At 37.2% G+C, this 24,026-nt stretch overlaps 1 protein-coding gene across 2 annotated transcripts; it reads left to right on the top strand.

Moving 5' to 3' along the window:
- On the top strand, positions 1–22,339 carry commd6 (COMM domain containing 6). 2 transcript variants are annotated; one of them, XM_039745344.1, is made up of 7 exons: positions 1–138; positions 3,307–3,365; positions 9,245–9,310; positions 9,413–9,489; positions 10,625–10,793; positions 16,133–16,285; positions 20,122–22,339. In XM_039745344.1, exons 1-7 carry the CDS (start codon positions 114–116, stop codon positions 20,170–20,172), a joined length of 600 nt encoding a protein of 199 aa, XP_039601278.1. In that variant the 5' UTR covers positions 1–113; the 3' UTR covers positions 20,173–22,339. The 2 variants fall into 2 exon arrangements, with proteins under 2 accessions (XP_039601278.1, XP_039601279.1); XM_039745345.1 differs by lacking the exons at positions 1–138; positions 9,245–9,310; positions 9,413–9,489.
- The last annotated feature ends 1,687 nt before the right edge of the window (positions 22,340–24,026 follow it).

The following is a 24,026-nucleotide window of genomic DNA, read 5'->3' as shown; positions in this document are numbered from 1 at the left end:
CAACATTTGAGAATGTCACAGCAGAAGGCGGGTCTTTTTACGGAACCCGTGATTGCTGCCGGAAGTCGCAGTGCTCCGAGTACGAAAACTGCTACTGTATATAATTGAAAGACATGGCTCATGCAGGCGTTGAGTCGGGTATGTGCCATTTATTCAAAGTTGTGTTTCAGATTAATGTTATGTGAAATTGTCATTTTTCGAGCTACATTTTTACAGGTGTTTTAAATTGTTAATCATGTGCAAACACAAATAGTCCTCATTTGATGAAACGTACATGCTTGGATATGGATATTTTAACCCCAAAACATACTTTTTTTAATTAATGTGCAAAGTAGAATTATCGCAGAACTCGCTAGATATCAGATATTAACATCTTCAATAAAAGTACAATATCAATTTAACAATAGCAGTAAACTGCCAGTTGCGTGGAGATTTATATTGGTATATACAACAAATTCGTGACAAAAACATGATTGAAGTATGTTCCAGCATCAGTAGACTGCGATTAGGTCAGCAGGAAGTCGAAGTCTCATTTATAATATGCCTACTTTTTATTTAAAGCAATCAGAATTTTTTCCTTGGTGCCTCCTGTGGTTGCAGGTCTATGTGCTATGAATCTAACTTTACAATCAGCAAGTCTTTTAATAGTGATTACTTTTACAGTTAAATTAAAAATATGTGTATGTGCCATATCTTGTGGTTTTTATCATTGATATTTTCCTTCTGATATTTTTATTTCACTTTTTGCGAAGTTTACTCTCTTAATTCTTCCGAACACAAACCATTAGTGACAGCCGTAGCAGACACTAGAACAAGCGACACTAATTGCTAAAGGGCTGTTATTTTGATATAACTCACTTGAGTTTTATCAGTAAACAACGGGATAAATATCCAGACATTTTTATAAAGTATAATGATCAAAATCAAGAAATAATTCCTATGCATTTACAATACTGTTTCAATAAAAAAATTGCAGAACCAGTTTGTAATTTCTGCACTGATACAAAATGAAAAAAAAAACAAAAAACTCAAATTGGGAAGTCACAGCTTGTTCAATTACAGTAGGAGTTCATTTAAAAGAAAAATATGTTGGGGTGCACCCTCGGGACTTAACTTGAGAAGCACTGCTTTAAATAACAACTTGACCATAGGGTTTTGTGCAGTAATTTAGTGTTTTTATGGGCTGCTAGATATGGTATTACTATTTTATATTTTACTGTACTGCAGTACAGTAGTATTAAAATAATAATAAAGCAGGCAACTATATTAATGTATTATTACGTATGCCATTTCACGGTGACCAGATAAGGCATCATGTAATAGCAGAATTAGCAGTATTATATATACAGATTATTGAAAAAAATCATAAATAATGTAACAGTAGAACTAACAGCATGTAATGTACCATCCCAAGGCACTTTACGAAACACACAAGAATGCCAAAATTTCTCAAGATAGTATACCATAAGTACAATAAAACTGAAACTGCAGTGGAAATAGAAACAGGAAACATTAATATGAACTTGTCAAGAACACAGAATATTCCAGTGTGTAAAACCAAGAGGTCAATTGACGTGAGAAAGGCTGTATGGAAGTAAAGTGTCATACATAACAAAACTAAAGAGGTGAGTCTTCAACTTTAATTTGAATGTTGTATTTGATAGAACTTGATGAATAGATCTAAGAAGAGGTTTGCATATGCAAAACAAAATGAAAATGTTACAAATTGGTGAAGCAAAATTTAAAAACTACAGGTAGTTTATTATCAGAAGGTCTTGAGTGTTTTACATGTTTTTGGGAATAAGCAGCCTAGTAAAATATTTTGGGTTTGAAATCCTAAGAATCAGTGCACTGTTTGGGAGATGGGCAGGCTGTGCATGGTGCTACATTGATTCTTGGGATCTTTTTTTTTTTTTTTTCACTAATACAGTATAGTACAATACAAGAATATATATAATTAAAAGTAAATAGTAGACAATACAACTTATGAAACAAAAACAAACTCATGGGGATTTAAATAATTCAAATAAACAATTTAGCATAATTTACAAAGTCAATGATTCTTTTAGCCTTTTTGTTTTTACTGATTTAAGAGAGAATTCCATTTCTGTTTTGAATGATTAGATTAATATTGAAAATGGACTTCATCCCTTTCATTTAAATGTGTTACCTCCCAATAATTAATAATATATTTATTTTAAATCTATATCTGGGGGTGTAAAATAAAACATTAGACTCATTAAAAGAAACTGGAACAATTAAAGATTTGTGTAAGAAATATTCCAGTTCTTCCTAAAATATTTTGGTTGGAATATATCAATAAAACGAATGCAACAGAGTTTCTTTGTGCATGTTAAGAAATGTGCATTGCTCATCTAAGTCGAATTTACATCTGGATAATATTTACTCAACAGGATAAATTTTAGAAATAATCTGATGTATAACTTGCTCAATTTTATTGGTTAGACATGGCATCAAACACTACCAAATATTCTTTGGACGTAAATAGAATCTGAAAGGTTACCCAAAACTCTAAATAGTCATTCTCATCTAGTAATTGTCTCATCAGTATAATATTACTTTCGAACCATCTTTGGGGGGAAAAAATATATTTTTTTATAATGTAAAACTTTGTTGCATTTTGAGATCTTCCACTACATGTACCTTAATACTAGACAGTTGACATCACTGGTCTGTTATTTTCTGGCAGTTTATACAAAGACAGCTGTATCATTCAGACTGTAATTCTTATAAAAGCAAAAGAGTACGTTTTGCTATTAAAAAATACAAAAATGTGACTCTTCCTGTCTAATTGATTTTACCGGTTACAAAGTCATTAGACATGGAAAATCTTGGACAAGCAGGATAATGTATACATCTCGGTTCTTCTGGGCAAACTTGCAGTTTCCTACATAAAATGTGACAGGTAAGGATGTGGAAGTCTTTCTGAATTTGCTCAAATTGTCTGCAGAGTGATTTGACAGGAAAAGTGGAGAGAGGCCGATAAAAAAAATTATTTGGTTTTTCTGATAAATTAAAACTTTCATTAGCAAAGAGGCTGTTTTCTAAAACAGTTCATATACAGCAAAAAAGGAAATTATAAAACAGACAGACATACTGTATTAGTGTTAAGTAATATTATTTAATTCTTGTCAGAAAGTCTGCAATTACAGGAAAAATAAGTTGCCTACTGAGATCTATGAAACAATTTAAATTGCTGTTGCAATTGGGGTTTTTATTTAAAGTGGACACATACAACTACTGAGGTACCTTTTTATCTGTTTTTTTTTTTTGTTTTTTTTTTAGATTTTGGTAATTCTGTTGAAAATATAGTAAAGCTACCACCAGATATTTTTGCTGAAACAGTAAGTGCTGGTTTTATTTTGTTCACACTTTTGGTAGTCTGTGTATAACTTATTTAATTTTCATGAGGTTTGCTCTCTGGTGTTTAATAATGCATTTTTATACAGATATAAATAGATCTTGAAGGCATTTGGTGGTTTGTTACATGTTTTTAAATGTTTAATTAACAGCATTGCAAATTATAATACAAAAGGATTTCCTGTTTTTTTAATGCAGATCACAGAGTGTTAAAATTTGGCATCCATTTGTTTCACTAGATTCTGCATTATTATTCTTTTTTTAAAATGTCATTTTACCTTTACGATAACAAAGTCAATTGTTTGTCTTATACCGTTAATTAATTACAAAGCCATCAAACCGTGATTCATGATCTTGATTGTTTGAAAGAGTATAGAAAAAATAATAAAACAATATTACATATAACCTATTAAGAATACCATTTATTTTAAGAAATAGAGTCAAATCAAACCTATAAAGACCCAGCCAGACTTGGAACTTCATTCCTATAGGTAGTACGTGTACTCTTCTTAAATATGACCATGCACAGGAAATTCACTTGGAGTTTTTCTGAGCTTGAACACTTCTGCTTAAATTAAAAAAAGAATGACAGGGTGGTAGTAACCTATCCAAATGTTCATACAGGTTTAATCAAAGCTAAAGGTGCATCCAGAAACGATGTGTTAAGTGATATACATAGTTGTGAGACAAAAACATTAGCAGTTTTCTTTTTTATTATTTCAAAGAACCCGCTTTTATTTTTCATCCAGATACTGTTTTGTTTGTTTTAAGACCTTATTAAAGGCAAAGCAAGTCTGATACAGCTTGTCTGGATTCTATGTTTTACAGAAAAAAAATTAATGTGTGTATTTTGTTTTACATTTTTTAATTTGACTTGGTTATGTTTGTCATATTAATTTTAGTTCAGAGCAGGCTATTCTTTAAGATTCTCCTTTTTATCTACAACCAAGTGAAAATGTCCAGGTGAAAATTTGTAGTCATGCCGGAAAATTATACAGGGGAAAATACTTTTTTTTTTTTTTTTTAATAAACAGAACTATATACTATTGGCATGAATGCCTGGAAACATCCCAATATGTGTTGTGGCACGCAGCTGGGGGTAGTACTCAGCCAGGACGCCCAAGAGGACCAGAGGAGGGCTTGTGCCTCCTCCAGACCACGAGGGGGTCGAAAGCCCTGGTTGCACTGGGGACCACAGGTGCAGAATTTGGAAGCTCGACCCTGTAGGGGCCCATGGTCACTGCCAGGGGGCACCCCGGGGCCTGGAGAGCCCTGGACCTCAGCACTTCCGCCACACCTGGAAGTGCTGGGGGGAAGAAGACCGGGGACACCCAGAGTGCTTCCGGGTGCGCAGCCGGCACTTCCGCCACACAGGGGAGTGTCGGTGGAGGAGTGTCGGGAAGCACCTGGAGCCCATCCGGGCTTGTACTGTATATAAGGGGCCGCCTCCCTCCATTTGATGGCTGGAGTCGGGTGAGGAGTGGAGGTGGCCTGAAGAGAGAGGCCTGGACTTTGGGGTGATTGGTGCTGGAGCACTGGGTTGTGCACTTAATTGTAAATATATTAGTGTAAATAAATCTGTGTGTTGGGTGACAAAACGATGTCCGTCTGTCTGTGTCCGGGCCTCGTTCCACAGTGTGATCATACCGTATGCAGTAATAGATCACTGTATTGGAGTTCATTCAGTTCAGAAAATGCTTATATAAAGCAGATGCCAATGTATTTTACATTTACATTTAAAATGGAAAATTGCCAAGACTAACTGGTTTTAACCATGGCATAGTGATGAACTACATGGATACCAAGATATCATAATCAGCAGTTGTGCTGGGGTTTCCACATATGAGAGGGTCTCATGTATATTGGGAATGGACCAGCACCAAAAAATCAGTTTACGGATAGTTGTTTAATACAAAATAGCATATTAATGAAATGCTGTGATTGACACTGACATTACTTTATGTAGTGTAACAGTTTAGTTCTGGGTAAAGTTGGCAGCAAAAAAGGCACTACTCTGATTAAGTTATCACAGAGTATAGCAGACAAAGGCTCATTAGAATTCTACTCCTGTTAGTATAAAACATAAAGGTGTGGTTTAAGTAGTTTAAATAACACAAAATTTGGTCAGAGTGTTTCTTCTTATTCACACTGATGGAATAAACAGTTTATAGTTTGAAATCCTATGAGTATGTTAATCTGTCCTGCAGGGTGTCAATGGCATGGCAGGTAGTCATGGTGTCCATTTGGGCCATTTTGTACGAATAGAGTAATATTTCAGTGACACAGTATAACAAAGTGTATTTCATGTACATGATTGCTTATACTTACCTGCAAATTAATTTTTCACTTGAAAAACACTTTGCATCACAGGTTGGTGATAGTTTTAGAAAAGTTTCAGGAACTTGGTTCATTGCAGAGGCCTCTGCAGTTACTAGGTCTCAGTTCAATTAAGTGTTAGTGGGATTTGATTAGGGCTGGGAATTAAATTAAATACTGGTAAAATTCTGTTACAACGAACTCCCAGGAACCTAAAAAATATTTTGTTGTAACGATCATTTTGTTGTAATGAAAATCTGTATTTGTCACTGTATTGCTTTCTTTAACTTGCACCCAGGTGTTTGCAATCCTTTCAATAGCTTCTTTCGTGTTAATTTTAATCTCCTCCTGCCTACAAGTTATGCTGCCAAGAATTTTTCTCAGCATTTCCTTGCGATAATACACTTTCAAGGTGCGAATAATGCCCAAATCCACTGGCTGAAGCACTGCTGTGCAATTGGGTGGGAGGAATTCATTGCGAACATTATCTAAATTTGGAAGCATGTTGTGTGCAGCACAGTTATAAATCAGAAACCGAATCATCCTTTTCTTCTTCATATTGCAAGGTTTCTGAACTCTTTTGAGACCCCCCCACTCCCCACCCAATGGGAATGACACGCTGAAGTGCGTCCTGAAGCACGATTGCAGCGTCTGTGGAAGATTGTTTGTCCGTTGCCGGGGCAGGGCAAAACCAGGCTCATAGTGCTGCAGTGAAGCGACACAGAAGCAAATCATAAAAGATCGGGATTGCACTATAAACATGAAGCTGAGTCTCAGTACTTTAGCAAAACCAGCTTTATTCAGCTTGAAACTGGAACAGCACACTTATTTATTGTATCATGATCTGCCACTCTGCTATACACAGACGCAGCATTCAGGCAGGGTTGTGGCCAGGTCAGTGATCAAGTAATCCTGTTACCTGCATATACAATGTTCCTTGCATCACCCATCAATATCTTTTCTGTTTGCTTTGCCGGCGAGACACAGCATAGCTTTGAGCCTGCTGTTGCCCCGGCAACAGATAAACAGTCTTCCATAGACACGAAGATCGGACTTTGGGACGCTCTTCGGCATGCTGTCTAGTTGGGGTAAGTCCCAAGAGAGTTTACAAACCTCACATTTTCTTTAATGAGTGCCACATTAATAGGAATGTTTCTTGAATGAATATCACTGAACCACATAAAAACTGCTTTTTCGATGTCTTCAAATGCAGCAGTTCACATACGTTTGCAACCCGAGATTTTTCTTCTTTTTTTTGCTCGGTCTTTCAAGAAAGTTGACAGCGCCGATGACTAAATTCCAAATTCACTGGCATCGTCTTTTTTTTCTTTTTGACGCAATTGAGAACTTCAAAAGTGTAAATTTTTTTTTCTAATATGAACTGTTATCGTTTTCTCGAGTCTGCCGTTTCTATAGGAGGGTGGCAATGAGTTAAATTCCAATGGATGTTTTTCAAATGTTAACGAGCAATAAGCAAAATGTATCACTGAAAACCTTAGGAAACAAAAAAGGCCAAAAAAAAAAAAACAGTACAAGGAAAGTTCGAAGAAAGAAAAAAAAATTACAATGTTTCTGTTTGGGGATCATTGTGCACAACTGAGCTGCAGCCACAGAAGTAGCTGCTCAGTGGATGATTCATTCAGGCATTTCAAGGTCTTTTGGGCACTTTATTGTAATGAAAGTGTCTGCTGAATGTACTTCGTAGTAACAAGATTTCCGTAGACTCGCTTCATATGGGGAAACTGTCAGGACCATAAAAATACTTTGTTGTAATGAAAATTTTGTTGTAACAGAATTTTACCTGTAGTTTAATTCAAAGTAATGTTTTAAAACAATCTTCAAACATGATTGTTGTTGTTTTTTTTTCAGATAATGCAGTTAAACTATAGAGCAAACACTTTAGTTTAATTAGCTGGTGCAGGCATGTTGGAGCTCCAATAGCCCCTGAGTCTGCTCTCAATGCAAAGCAGACACTGAAATTCAGGTGGGCGGAGATTGTGGATGAAACCAGGTTGCCATGGGGAATTGGCACGCTTTTCAGTTGGGATGGTGACATTGCCTCAAGCTCATCTGTGTCTGGGAAGTTGAATTTTCCTGCCATGGTGGAGCTAAATGGAGCCTGCAGGATAGTGATATATAAAGCTCCTTTGGACTTTGGTGACATTGAAATAGGAGGCTGAAGGTGCAAGTTGCTTGAAATTAAGCAACAAAGAATAAGGAACAAAGTGATAGCATCACCCATGGTCTTAACAATACAAGGGTTGTAAATAGCTATTGATTTTGTTATTGTTTTGTTGACTGTTTTTGTTGGTAGAAAGAAACCTGTTTGATTTCTACACAGAGAGCTGTCTGTGTTCCACATGCTAGGAAAGGGACATTACAATATTAAAGCAAAGAACACGATAAGTGGCACATCTCTTATGAATGAGCTTCTTCCAAAGAAATATTGTAACATTTTGTTGATTGGTTGTAATTGGTTTAAATATGAAAGATTTGATGTTGAACAAACTAAAGAAAATGTAAAGTTTGCAGAAAGACAATAGAAGTTAAAAGTGGCAGCACATCCAGTTTATTTCAGCGCCTGTTGTATATCTTATTATTACGGTGGGAGCAGATTGTGCCTTGTCTGGGGCCATGGAAGAATACTCTGGATCTGTCCATCTTGCTTTCTTAGCCAGCAGTAATGACTAGGCTACTGAGGACAGGAAAGTGAGTAGATTGTCTGTAACGTGCAGTCGGCGGTCTATCGTAGAGTAGTGCCATTCTCCAAATGCACTAAGGGCGGTTCACTTCAGAGACATGCAGTTATAGCAGAGTGAAGAAGCTGGCTGGTGTGCTCTGCAAGCTTAACTGTTTGTTTGTAGAAGAACAAAATAAAAGTCACCTGTGTGGTAGCAGAAGGTATGTCTTAGGTATAGAGAAGAGCAGTGAGAGCTGCAAAAAGAAAGGCATTGTAAAGAAAACTGGAGAGTTTAAGGAAAAAAAAGTTTTCTTATTTTGCACCTTTTCTTATTGACAATAAAATGATGTTTCTGAATTTCTAGGAATGATACAGCTGTATGTTCAGTTTACAAAATTAGGACAACCTGTGTATTTTGTTGTTTTTTCTCAATAATAGTTGAAATTGAGTTCTGTGTTAAAATATTTAAATAAATCATGAATCATCCATAAATGTAAAGAAAATTAAGATTTTAGTTTATTTTACCATATCGCCCAGCCCTAGATGGGATGCAGCTAACTGGAGTAAAGATAAGGTAATTTTTAACAAGTAGAAAGCACATACTGCATTGGTTTTGATATATGGTAGTATCCCTGAGCTACCTTTTGAACATTTGGTTAAGATTATGCTTCAGTGAATTCAGGATATTCTGAGGAATTTAGAAAGACTTAACTAATAAAGTGGCTACTCAGTGACCAATCTTAAATTTGTGAACATTACAGCAGTAATTTAACATTGCACTATGAAATTATGAATACACTATAATTTGTTTTGCTGGTTTATATAATGTTTAGTGAATGATTACTATATGATGTCTAAATCTTTCAGTGTCAAGAAGTTTTAAGGTATCTGGAAGGACACTCTGCTGGCATCGATACAGCACAGCTCCATGATGCAAGTTTACTTTTTGTCTTTTTAACTTTATTTTTTTATTTTTTAAATCTTCTCTTCCCAATTAGGTTGCTGTAATAAATTTTTATTTGCTTTTGTTAACAGATTTATTGTAAGTCCGGCATCAGCTTTAGTTTGCAGGATCTGGAGACGATTGTTAATGTGATTTTGTTTGCTTTCAGGTACGGAGTTACTATGAAATGTTTTGTGTAAATAAATACATATAATTGGGTCATGTTTATAACATAATGATAACAAATATAAAGTCATACATTTTCTGGAATATGTTAGCATTGTAAAATAAAAATACTTTTATTAAAGTTATTTATAAATGTGTAATTATGCTAACCAAATGGATTTAAATGTTTGTAGATATCTCAAAAGCATGAAATGCATCTGTTCTTCTTGCAGCATTCATTTGCTAAAAGTAATAAATAACAAACTTCTGTTTAAAATATTTTACAAAAATAGTCATTCTGTGTAGTCAATAATGATAGTTTTGTACAATTGCAGTTGTTTGTTGTATAGAACTATTGGAGTACTGTATATACAATATCCTTCATAATGTTTGGGGCAAAGCACATTTTTACTTGGTTTACCCCTCTGCTCCACAGTGGTAATTTCTACATAGTGTGCCCAAAATGTATGCAAATACGTTTAAATTAAAGTCTGCACTATGCACTTTAATCACAACTAAATTATTTAATATTAATATGTAATTCGGAACTGTGGACCACTGCGTTGGGCTGGCACCCTGCCTGGGGTTTGTTTCCTGCCTTGCGCCCTGTGTTGGCTGGGATTGGCTCCAGCAGACCCCCGTGACCCTGTAGTTAGGATATAGCAGGTTGGATAATGGATGGATTGATGAACTGTGGACCAGAAGGGTAAAACAAGGAAGTAGGTGTGTAGAAATAAGAGGAGACTAGCCATTCAAAAACACACCTGAAGGACCAGTTTAAAAGTGCCTTAGATTATGTATTGGTCAGAATTCAAACTGAAGAGATTTTATGTTTGTCATACTAGAAAGTATATTATTACTTAGATTTCATACCAGTGCAGGATGTTAATACTTACAGTAGATCCCTCTTCTTTGTAATTTATTAGTAACTTAATTGCATTTATTATTTAAAAATGCAGCACTGGTTTAATGGTCTAAAATATTAAGTGAATATTTTCTGTTTTTGTACTTAACTACATGTATGTATGTTTTATATATGTATTTCTGATAACTTTCTTTTTGTGTTTCTAACAATGCAGTAGTTGGTAATAAAGTAGATTTAAATTTGTCTACAGCTAACAACATTTATTTTATTTCAGGATAGCTTCAAAAAACAATTTCACTGCAGAACAACTGGTTACCTACTTGGGTGAAGGAAATAAGAAATGGTCAAAGTCAGCTTTACAGGTTATTCACAAAGCTTGGAGTGAACAAGGTAGCAGCATCCTAGCTCAAGGAGATCCATTGAAAATGTTTATGGTTGGGCAGGTAGGAATTTTAAATATTTATGCATTGGGACTACTGAAAATCTTCAGAATACCCAAAAAGCAACAGTGTATACTTTGCAAGACAAAATGTATACATCCATCCATCCATCCTCTTCCACTCATCCAGGGTCGGGTTGCGGGGACAGCAGCTTAAGCAGAGAGGCCCAGACTTCCCTCTCTCTAGCCACTTCTTCCACCTCTACCGGGAGAATCCCAAGGCATTCCCAGGCCAGCCGGGAGACATAGTCCCTCCAGCGTGTCCTGGGTCTTCCCCGGGGCCTCCTCCCGGTTGGACGTGCCTGGAACACCTCACCAGGGAGGCTTCCAGGAGGCATCCTAATCAGATGCCCAAGCCACCTCATCTGACTCCTCTCGATGCGGAGGAGCAGCAGCTCTACTCTTAGCCCCTCCCAGATAACTGAGCTTCTCACCCTATCTTTACGGGAAAGCCCAGACACCCTGCGGAGGAAACTCATTTCAGCTGCTTGTATTCGCGATCTTGTTCTTTTGGTCACTACCCATAGCTCATGACCATAGGTGAGGGTAGGAAAGTAGATCAACTGGTAAATTGAGAGCTTCACCTTATGGCTCAGCTCTTTTTTCACCACGACAGATCGATGCAGAGCCCGCATCACTGCAGATGCCGCACCGATCCCCATGTCGATCTCATTTTCCATTCTTCCCTCACTCGTGAACAAGACCCCAAGATACTTGAACTCCTCCACTTGGGGCAGGATCTCCCCCAACCCTGAGAGGGCACTCCACCCTTTTCCGGCTGAGGACCATGGTCTAGGATTTGGAGGTGCTGATTCTCATCCCAGCCGCTTCACACTCAGCTGCGAACTGATCCAGAGAGAGCTGAAGATCACGGCCTGATGAAGCAAACAGGACAACATCATCTGCAAAAAGCAGTGACCCAATCCTGAGTCCACCAAACCGGACCCCTTCAACACCCTGGCTGCGCCTAGAAATTCTGTCCATAAAAGTTATGAACAGAATCGGTGACAAAGGGCAGCCCTGGCGGAGTCCAACTCTCACTGGAAACGGGCTCGACTTACTGCCGCAATGCGGACCAAGCTCTGACACGGTTGTACAGGGACCGAACAGCTCTTATCAGGGGTCGGTACCCCATACTCCCGGAGCACCCCCACAGGATTCCCGAGGGACACGGTCGAATGCCTTTTCCAAGTCCACAAACACATGTAGACTGGTTGGGCAAACTCCCATGCACCCTCAGGACTCTGCTAAGGGTGAAGAGCTGGTCCACTGTTCGCGACCAGGACAAAACCACACTGTTCCTCCTGAATCCGAGGTTGACTATCTGATGGCCCCTCTCTCCAGAACCCCCGAATAGACTTTTCCAGGGAGGCTGAAGAGTGTGATCCCTCTATAGTTGGAACACACCCTCCGGTCCCCCTTTTTAAAGAGGGGACCACCACCCCGGTCTGCCAATCCAGAGGCACTGTCCCCGATGTCCATGCGATGTTGCAGAGGCGTGTCAACCAAGACAGTCCTACAACATCCAGAGCCTTAAGGAACTCCGGGCGTATCTCATCCACCCGGGGCCCTGCCACCAAGGAGTTTTTTGACCACCTCGGTGACTTCAGTCCCAGAGATGGGAGAGCCCACCTCAGAGTCCCCAGGCTCTGCTTCCTCATTGGAAGGCATGTTAGTGGGATTGAGGAGGTCTTGAAGTACTCCCCACCGACCACAAGCGTCGAGTGAGGTCAGCAGCGCACCATCCCCACCATATCAATGTTGACACTGCACTGCTTCCCCTCCTGAGACGCGGATGGTGGACCAGAATCTCCTGAAGCCATCGAAAGTCGTTCTCCATGGCCTCTCAAACTCCTCCCATGCCCGAGTTTTGCCTCAGCAACAACGAAGCCGCATTCGCTTGGCCTGCCGGTACCTATCAGCTGCCTCCAGAGACCCACAGGACAAAAAGTCCTATAGGACTCCTTCTTCAGCTTGACGGCATCCTCACCACCGGTGTCCACCAGGGTTCGGGGATTGCCGCCACGACAGGCACCGACCACCTTGCGGCCACAGCTCCGGTCAGCCACCTCAACAATAGAGGCACGGAACATGGCCCATTCGGACTCAATGTCACCCACCTCCCTCGGGATGTGTTGAAGTTCTGCGGAGGTGGGAGTTGAAGCTACTTCTGACAGGGGACTCTGCCAGCCGTTCCCAGCAGACCCTCACAACACGTTTGGGCCTACCAGGTCTGACCGGCATCTTCCCCCACCATCGAAGCCAACTCACCACCAGGTGGTGATCAGTTGACAGTTCCGCCCCTCTCTTCACCCGAGTGTCCAAGACATGTGGCCGCAGGTTCGATGACACGACCACAAAGTCGATCATCGACCTGAGGCCTAGGGTGTCCTGGTGCCAAGTGCACATATGAACACCCTTATGCTTGAACATGGTGTTCGTTATGGACAATCCATGACGAGCACAGAAGTCCAATAACAAAACACCGCTCGGGTTCAGATCGGGAGGCCATTCCTCCCAATCACGGCCTTCCAGGTCTCACTGTCATTGCCCACGTGAGCATTGAAGTCTCTCAGCAGAATGAGGGAGTCACCAGAAGTTACGCCCTCTAGCACCCTCCAGAGACTCCAAAAGGGTGGATACTCCAAACTGCTCGGGCATACGCGCAAACAACAGTCAGGACCCTTCCCCACCCGGCGGAGGGAGGCCACCCTCTCGTCCACCGGGGTAAACCCCAACGCACAGGCTCCATGTTGGGGGACAATAAGTATGCCCACACCTGCTCGGCGCCTCTCACAGGGGGCAACTCCAGAGTGGTAGAGAGTCCAGCCCCTCTCAAGGAGATTGGTTTCCAGAGTCCAAGCTGTGCGTCGAGGTGAGTCCGACTATATCTAGCCAGAACCTCTTGACCTAGCGCACTAGCTCAGGCTCCTTCCCCTTCAGAGAGGTGACATTCCAAATCCCAAGAGCCAGTTTCTGTAGCCGAGGATCAGACCGCCAAGGTCCCCGCCTTCGGCCACCACCCAACTCACACTGCACCCAACCTCCTTGGCCCCTCCCATAGGTGGTGAGCCCATGGGGAGGAGGACCCACGTTACCTCTTCGGGCTGTGCCCGGCCAAGCCCCATGGGTGCAGGCCCGGCCACCAGGCGCTCACCATTGTGCCCCACCTCAAGGCCTGGCTCCATAGGGGTGACACGTGTCCGGGCAAGGGAAAACGTCGTCCAAAGTTTTCTTTCGTCATTGGAGGTTTGTTGAACTGCTCTTTGTCTCATCCCTCACCTAGGACCAGTTTGCCTTGGGTGGCCCTACCAGGGGCATAAAGCCCCGGACAACATAGTTCCTAGGATCATTGGGACACGCAAACCCCTCCACCACGATAAGGTGACGGTTCAAGGAGGGGAAAATGTATACAATGCATTATTATTACCTTGGCATTTGTCACAGTACCAAGAATGAACCAGTTTATGGAGAGTAAAGTGAGGGGAAAATAGCTGATAAAATGGCAGGAAAGGTTTTTATGTTTATTAAAAATGTCGATCTCAATCTAACTTAACCACCTGAAAAACAATGCTAAGGTACCTTCAGAAGTTTTATTTGTTACTGGTTAAAACCACTTACAAATAACACTATTATAATTTCAATCAATAATTTTTCATTTTAGGCACTGAAGAATAGCTCATGTTGGCTTTTAATGATTCTGGTTTTGCTTAGAATTTGTTATCATAATGAATTAATCAGTCTTTGCTGACCAAGCTGTCACTTCAAAACCAACATAACAATGCCAGTCAAAAAAGCTTAAAAACTAGAAATTCAGTTCATTTATTGTATGTGTTATTTATATAAGCTTCGCCAAATCAAATTCCATTTACCCGGTATTGTTATAACAACAAAGCATTACTACAAGTGTTTCTTTAAAGTTATTGCCATGTGCATATATTACAAAACAATTCTTGCTTCCATGTGTCTCCCAGAATACTGGCAGTGATACAACTCCAACAAAAAGACACAAATAAATAATAAATAGAAGTGGTGTTCATAAGCTATATGAGAGTGAGGACGTTCAGTGATGGCATCTAAATGAGGAAAGTTATAATTAGTGGTTGGACTGTTGATGAGATTCTCACATTGAAAGTTTTCTGGTAGACTAAAAACTCCAAACCACTTCCTTAATAGAACTAGGGCAGGTGTGAACAATGGTTTATAAGGCAATATAAAGTCTATAAACTCCTAATTGATCTATTAACAAAGTAGCTGACTTGATACTAAAATAGCTTTCCTACATACTGTATACCATGCAGTAAAATTTCTGCCAAATTTCACTGTGCTGGGTCAGAGATACAGTGGTGCCATTTCATCGTATTCAAAAACAGTAAACCTTAAGACTTCTTCACATTTTTATGTTATTAGAGGGATGTTCAAAAAGTTTCCACACTTTTTAACTGTATTTATTAAGAGTTTCAAAAATAAATTACATCACTTTTCTATATAGTCAGCTTCCTTTGCAATGTAATTTTCCCAGAGTCGTGCCAACTTTTTAATGCCATCAGCAAAAAATGTTTTTGGTTGAGCACATAGCCACTGATGCACCGCTGCTTTCACATCAGGGTTCTTTCTTAATTCCTTGTGGTTGTAGCACTGGTACAGTTATTTTTGAACATTTAAACCCACTCATAGAGGAATCTAGAAGAGAGAACTTTACCCCCATACTGAGCACACATACAGAGATTAATTTATGCTCCCGGCACACCTTCTGCCCGCAAAAAGCGTAATGAGAGAACACTGTTCCTCTTTCCTGCAATTTATAAGTTTTGCAGCCATCTTCATCACAGGGTGACAACTCTTATACTAAACTGCAAGGGCAGCCGGCTTGCCAGACAGAACTAGTCACATGACACTCTCAGACATGACCAATTTCTACTCCTCCCGCCTTCACCATTTCCAACAAAAATATAAAAGTTTGGACACTTTTTGAAAAACACTTGTACATTATTGAATCTCTGTATATTTACTTGGATTTTTTTTTCTTTGAATAAAAGGAACTCCAACTAGAGTAGCAAAGAAAAAACATAATTTTTCAAGACCTAACAAATTGATTATAATTAAAAAAAGAAACATAGTTGAATAAGTGTGTATTCTCTCCCATAAGTAAATATTTAATGGAGTCCACTCTTACAGAAATTTCATCCAATTATGTTTCAGAGAAATTTTCTATTAGCTTTAATAAAATGGTATATTTAGCCTTTTACAGTAATTACTTTCACATAATTTTGCCCACATTCTCAATAAATTATTTGATTGGACTTTATGCTTTTAGAAATAATGCTTTTGTTTCTCTTGCAGTTAGTTGATCTTCAGTGGAAGCTTGGGATGGCAGTTACCTCAGATACATGTAGATCTCTCAATTATCCTTATGTTTGTATGACCATGAAGATAGCCAGTTCCTCTGGGCATATAACTAGCAAATCCTTTGAAATGACTATCCCTCAGTTTCAGGTTGGTACAGTTTGCCATTATTATTTGTCTTAACTTCATATTTAGCAATGGAAAAAGTTGGTTTAATTACTGCTAACAATATGCATTTTTTATTACATACATATGTTTCTGAATGCTAATGAAGACAACGTTAAACATATTCACCTATAGAAGCTATGTTTTTTTTTTTTTTTGAGCACAACCATGCGATAGATAGATAGATAGATACTTTATTAATCCCAAGGGGAAATTCACAAAATACTGTACAATATCTTTATAGATTTTTTTAGTCTGATTTATAATTAGTAATTCCATTAGAATTGTTCATCTTTGCTTTATTTATTTTTGAGTAAAGCAAATCACAGTATAGCCTCTCATTGACTCAAAATCCATAATTTATTAAAGCAGAGACATTCATTTATTCATTCACTATGTGCTAGCCTGGTACCCAAAAAACTGTCACTATAAAAATGGTCATTTATTATATCTGTACTTGCATAGTTCCAGAAGTTTTTTTTCTTCATTTCCATGTTATGCTAATTATTCAATAGCAGTAATAAGAAATTGTAGTAACCTGTATTATATATTATATATTGATGTACAACAGTTATGCAGTTACTAACTGGAAAAAGTAATTCAGCCAATGTACTGTTTGTAATTATTTTTATATTAACTTGATATAAGATTTGTAATATTTGAGCTTTATTATTGCTAATTTACATTGTAAATGGCTGGTCCAGTGCAAAAGAAACAAAGCATGGCTGGCAATAATGTTGTAAAAGTTATTTTATACAAAGAGGAAATATCTCCTTTACTCTGACTATATCTGCTTTCTGTATGGTTTTCCTTGTATGTTATAAGCAGTTTTTTCCACGCACTCTCCTACCCTCCATTGTACCATTTTCCTGTTAAAGTCGTTTATGTTTTGAAGATCTGCTAAGCATGCATTAACAACAACCTTGTAAAACTGTTCTGAAACAGAAACTGTGTGTTTCTAAAATGATAAACGTGTTTTGTTTTTTACTATTTCAACTTAAAACATCCTTTTACAGTGAAAAATATCGCATTAAAGCCAAAGACATTTAAAGAGTTTAAACACTGATCTGTTACATTAACAAAACAGACTTTTTTGTTATTAAAAAAGCTGTCATTTATGTATAATGTGTTGTACTGTTCTGTACTGTACTATAATGTGTTCATTTCCCTGACTATTTCTCCAATAATACTGAATAATAGCCCCATCCCTGAATTATTTTTTATTTCACAGCACCAAAACTAAAAAATTATTTCTTTAATGAGAAATTGTTTTATGTTAGAAAGCTGAATACTTTTGCAGTGTATTATATTTGACCTGAACTCTGTTTACATATATGCGTGTGTTGTACTACAAGGTTGCTTATTTAATTATATTTTCCTTTACTTTGCTTTATGTATCAGAAAAGAAATTATCTGTATTATTGGTTTGTTGGTTTATTTCATAATACTAATAACCAAGATAATATTATGTGGGAATCGTTAACTGATTAGGAGAATGTTGGAGTATATATTTGGCACAGCTAGGTGTTAGATTTTGAGTAACGGGCAAAGAGTATTTATTAGCAACTAGGTTATATCTTGTCATATGCTAGGTAGCAAGTAGCAGGGAAAAACAAAGACTTATGAAACTCGCATGTTTGTTTAAATGTGGATTTAATGCGGTTTGCAATTAAACACATCCTTATTAGGGATGCTGATTAATCAGCCTTAGCTGGAGAGATCCTGAGGAAACCCACGCAGACATGGAGAGAACATGCAAACTCCATGCAGTGAGGACCTGGGAAACAAACTCAGGTCTCCTTACTGCGAGGCAGCAGCGCTACCACTGCGCCGCCGGCCCCAAACCACAGAACCAGTAATTCAGCACATGTTAATAGAATAAAATAATGGATTTTTATTCACATTCTGCCACTTTCCTCAATCCTCCCTCAACTATAAGCCACAAGTTTGCAATAATTATTCATTAATTCCCAATTCTTCCTCCACCTCCACTGAATTTCACCTGCTGCCTCCCAACACTGACTCTCCCATATGTGGCAGTGGGCTTCCTTTTATGCCAGACCCAGGTGCCTTTCTGTCATATCTATGAAGCACTTCTGGACCATAGACAAAGTAGAGTGGTCCTCCACAGACAGCACCCAATATCGATGCCATGGGACCCCTACAGTACTGCATTTCCGTACTCCATTTCCCTAGCACCCCTGCAGGTGTCCCAACTAGGTTCTCATATGAGGACCACTGCCACCTAGCGCATGGGGGATGGAACTGCTCCCAAGTTCTGGGTTCTTCTGACCCACTCATTATTTTATGCCAGATGATCACAGAGTTGTCTGTGCAAAATTCCTCTTGGGCTTCCTGTCCCGGTGATAGCCTCTGCTCCTCCCTGGCCAGAATGCCCATTCTTGTCCTACAATGCGTACAGTTTACACATTAATAAATTTCTGCAATTATATTTTTAAACACAACCCCTAAATTAATTAATTTAATCTGGTTAATTTGATCTTGCTTCACACGCAATTAATGAAGCCGTGCCAAATGAATCTAAGTCTACTTATAGTAGTGGCAGGTCACAGCTACAAAGGAATTCCAGTATATCTCCAGCAAAGCATGCGGACATCCATGATACTTTCACTGTCTAACTGAACTGCATCTGCTTCTCTCACCTTCAAATGAACCTGTACAAAATTATTGCAGTTTTTATGATTGTGTACTGATATCAGTTGATAAGGGACCTAGTCACCCATTCCCCTGTCACACTTGCATCTCCCTTCCCATACCCGCCGTAGCACCCTTTCCCCAGCCTCTTGCTTTAGTAAAGCTTCAAAAGCCCACTTTTCAGATCTTGGCCTGCCATTTCCTTTTTGCCACTTTCAGTCTGGCAACACATCTTCCTGAGAGCCTTTTAAGGAGACAGCCTCAGTACCCCCCACCCCCTCCAAGAACACTCCAACACTCTTCAGCTGATATCCTTCTACACCCCTTCATGTGCTCCTGAAAGGATGCAGGTACATGTCATTTCACTGATTGTTATTTTAAAAGCAGTAAACTAAAGGGGCACATTTAAATTATGTTCTCTTGTTATCTGCACAACAAATGAGAAACCTTCCACACAGAAAGCTCTTGAAAGATTTTATACAACCCAGACAATTATTAAGTGAGTTGCATTCTCACACAAAAGTATTGCCTGTTTTGCAAAGACGTTGGCTGCTGGCTTCGGTAACATTATACCTTAATCGCACAGGCTTATCCAATCAGAAGAGAGTGTGCTGCATTTAATTCAGTAACATAAACCTAAAATAAAGTATCTGATTAGTTTTAATCCTGTTATTTGCTATAGGTATTTTCAAACAGTGTGATATGGTGGAGCAGTGGCTAATGTACATATAACATACTGGATGTTATTTACTTTACAGCACATGAAGGACTAAGCATATTTAATTAATTGAGAAGAAGTTGTCCTCTAAATTTAAATTTAATAGTTCAGTTTGTTTAACTATTTTGTTTTTATTTTTACAATGGTTTGTCTATTTTTGTTTAAGTGTAAGAAATATTATCTTAAAGAAATCTAAATTTAAATGAACAGTGAAAAAAGAGAAGGAATTCCACCCAGCATAGAAGTGCATATCTCTTTTTTGCTTTGTTAGCTCTTCATCTTCTTATTGTTTTAGGTTATACTTAAGAGTTAGGGTCAGCATCAGGTTTGTATCTTGTGTGGTATTTGACATAGTGTCAGTGTAAAATGTAATGTTTAGGTTCAGTAAAATAATAATTTGAATGGTGTATGTGTTGGTAACCCTAGTTTTGTGTTTTTATTTTCACAGAATTTCCACAGTCAGTTTAAGGAAATTGCAGCTCATCTTGAAACAGTATAATATATATAAGAAGACTTGATTTAAACCTTGTGAATAATATTCCTCTCCAAACAATGCAAATGACCAATTTATATTGTAGAATTTTATTGTCAAGGAAGTACTCTACACGACAAATCATAACCGTAAAAATAGTAAAAATATGGTGATGTAATTTTCAATAGGCTATGCTTAGTTATTGATTGATTTATAGATGTTACAATTTCTGAACTGCAAAATCAGTAAATTTAGAATGAACCCAAAACTTCACAAAAATTCTAGTATTTTCTTTATATACGTGTATTGCTTTTATTTGGAACATATTAATTATGTAACACCATGTCAAGATAATTAAAGTTAATTCAAATAATTGGGTTCATGACAATACACATTAACTTATTTAAAAATATTTTCATTAAGCCAACCTTGGGAACTAGTAAATTTATAATTTTTTTTTAAATGATACTTTTCAGCAGTTCTAAATGAAGAAGGTGAGTTACAGGTGGGTGTTATACATTTTGATAGTGCTGTTTTGTAGAAGTAGCTATCATTACATTTTAACTCTCTTAACAAGATTATAACTCACATTGCCAGTTAGTCTGTTTTAATTATATTTAATAGTTTTTTATGTTAATTCTCACTGATGCTAGTTTGCATTCAGTAAAATGTAACTGATAAGGAGTGTAATATGTCAATATACTTATACCCAAAATTAATTAACTGTACATTTTCTATAATTGTTTATTTCCAAATGTTTTAAAAATATTAAATACACACAATGTTTAGCTAATACTAAAATGTATAGCTTGGAAATAATTGTATTTCCTGAACTAGTCAATTACTTAACCTCTCAGATTACATAGCTTTATATACAGTACAAGTATATAATGCACATAAGGTCTAAATGTTATTTTTTAAGTGCAGTATTAATAAAACAAAATTAATATTATTGGTAAATCTATGTGTGAGTGGTTATTCATTTATTATCATAGGTATACATTGAGAAAATGGTTTTATTTCATGTGATTTTTATACATTTTTGTTCAGTTGATCCAAAAATAAAAAGCATTTGTCTCCATCACGTAACATTACAGAAATTTCTTCACAAAACGCATTTTTTACCTGTCACTTTTTTGTTTTTGCACTATAATTAATTAATATTAGTATGTTATTTTAAAGGTAATTTGTTTGAATTTAATATTTTCTAAATTTAAAAATGAATGTTTAAAGTAAAAGTTATTTCATTTGATAATAAGGTCAGAATATAGTTGAACTTAATTCTATGATGAGTTATAGCAGCAGGTAGGATATGCTAAATTCCTGCGTTTTCTCCATGAGTGGGACAGCAGAACCAAGAATTTACATTAGATTCAGAAGTAATGACCAGCTAGAAAAAAGCTACAGATTGGTGCCAAAAACATCATCAGACTTAGCTTGGTGGATCCTGATAAAGTGCTGCTACCATCACTTAATACTAAACTTAATTTAATGAAGCAGTTAGCCAAAGCTCTATCACTTGGAGCCTGGTTTATTTATTTGTGCCAGATCTTTCAAGTTTGTCTGAGGCTAAACTGAACATGGGTATTTTTACTAGGGATGGTATTAGAAAATGTATTTCTCAATTAATGGTGCGATGAACCATCAAAGAAGTAATTTTGAAGTTTTCAATTAACAATAAAGATCTCAATTATAAAAGATTGTATAAAATTTATCAGTTAAGTTTAAGCAATTGGGTTGAAACCCGAGTTTCAGTTTCTTTCTGAAATTTTCAAAGTTCAGTTTTTGCATTGAATTTTTACCTGAAAATGTTGGAGTGTTGAGTGAAAAGCAGGGTGAAATATTTCATATTTAGGACATGGAAAGAAGGTACCAGGGACATTGGGATGTCAGTACCATGGTGGATTACTGCTGCATGACTCCTATGAACTCACAATTAAAAAATGTGCACATAATGGACCAGATATTTTAGATTGAAAAAATTTAAAAGTGACAAAAATAATGTTGTTTTTTTACATGTATACCTAAAAATGTTAGAATTGACTTAAAACAATATTTTATATATGAATAAATTATGTAATTTGTTAAATTTGTAGTTTTCAATTTTGTACTGTAAATGTGATGTGAAGGAAACATTCTAAGTGAATTTTTGTATCATGCTCATGAATGTAAATAAAAATAAATACAATTGAAACAATTTTCTATGAGTATAATTTTGCAGGCATATGATTGGTTCTTTCATGAAGGTGAATGAAAGATGTACTTTTTTTTGTTGTTGTTTTTGCATGTAATTCTTAGTGCCATCAAATACTAACTAACTAAATAATTAGTTAACAACAGAGCTTTCTGTGATTAATGGTGATTAATCAGTTTGTTTTAATTTCTTGTTTTCATTTAAGAAAAAAATTATATAAAAGTTAAACAAAAATAGAGGGAGATGTATTAAATAGTAAATATTGTTTAATGCCAGTACTTTGTTTGATAAGAAGTAATTAGGTTTACTTATACATGTATTGTTCCAATATGCTGCATTGGCTGTTGGTGTTTATGAATCTGATGCCAGTTTTTCGTAGTAAGGAAATTCCTTCCCTAACTATTTTCTCTGCATTTGTGCATTTATATTTGCGTTTCATATTTTGCCTTTCTGATTTCAGATTAAGTTGTGTGTGGACTTTGTCTTAATAAGGTAGAAGTTTTACTTATTTATAAGCTAAGGAAGATTCTTATTACTACTAGTTTTCAATTTACAGATATTTTTTAGCTTCTGTATTTTTTTCCCACCATTTTTGTTTCAGTTGTTTTTAATTATGGGACCTTTTTAACCAGTATACATGAAAATAAGCTAATACCAAGGTAGCTAACTGTGAAAAAAATTAATTTGGTTCATTTTACACTCTACTGTGCATTATTTAATTAACCATTGAAGTAACCGTGCATGATGAAATTCTAGTAGAGTGGGCAGTGCTGCCATTATTAACCGAGCATTCTGAAAATGACATGTTTTCTTCTGTTTCATTTTTTCATCTTAGTTGGCACATTGCTCTCATTTTCTCAATGTTGAACTTCTGATATCATCAGCTAAGACCTCCATCTGTACTCTTTTTAATTGACCCTGATCCACACTAAAATGATAATAATAATTTTAATACCTGTTGTAGTGCTTGATATGGTGACACAGTGGTTTGTGCTGCTGCTATTATAACCTCAGGAACCTGGATTTGATTCCCAGCATAATCACTGTCTATGTCAAATTTGCATGCTTCCCATGTTGTCGTATTTCTTTCAGGTTTTTCTCTTACATTCCAAAGACGTGCAGAATAGGTTGATCAGCACCTTTTATAGGTACACTGTGGAAAAGTGCCTTGTGATAGACTGGTGTTCTGCTCAGCATTTGCTCCAGCAAGCCAAGTACATTGCACTACAAGGATAGACTGTGCTCTTCCTGCAATGTAAACTGCATTAAGATAAACAGAAAATAGTTGGATAAATAATTAATTAATATACCATTCATATTTTAAAGAAAATTTAAAACAATATCTATTGTAGAATAAGGAGAGCACGTAACGTGTTATGTTTTCAGGTAAAGTTTGTACTTCTACTGTGCTACTCAATTTTTTATATTTTCATGAATTTAATAATAGTAATTTGGCAAAGTGGGCATAGTAGTAAAGTAGTGGTTACTGTTGTCGCATCAATGATCCAGAATCCCAATTTTGAATCCCAAATATGATCATTGCCTGTGTTGAATTTGTGGGTTCTCCCCATCTCTGCGCAGGTTTTTTTCTGGGTATTTTGATGTCCCTCTCGCATCCCAAAGAACCCAGTATGTTAGATTGATTTCCAATTCCTGGCCATGTGTAGGGGTGTAGATGACTGGGTCC

The sequence above is a fragment of the Polypterus senegalus genome, chromosome 2 (genome assembly GCF_016835505.1).
Source record: "Polypterus senegalus isolate Bchr_013 chromosome 2, ASM1683550v1, whole genome shotgun sequence".
In the NCBI taxonomy this organism is placed as follows: domain Eukaryota; kingdom Metazoa; phylum Chordata; class Cladistia; order Polypteriformes; family Polypteridae; genus Polypterus; species Polypterus senegalus.
Note: the sequence above shows the minus strand (reverse complement) of the source record. Positions and strands in the feature narration are given on the sequence as shown.

Coding starts and splice junctions, on each gene's coding strand:
- commd6 (XM_039745344.1), top strand. CDS start 114: ATGGCTCATGCAGGCGTTGAGTCGG. Junction 3,366..9,244: donor CAGATATTTTTGCTGAAACA/GTAAGTGCTGGT, acceptor TAAATCTTTCAG/TGTCAAGAAGTTTTAAGGTA. Junction 9,311..9,412: donor ATACAGCACAGCTCCATGAT/GCAAGTTTACTT, acceptor TTTTGTTAACAG/ATTTATTGTAAGTCCGGCAT.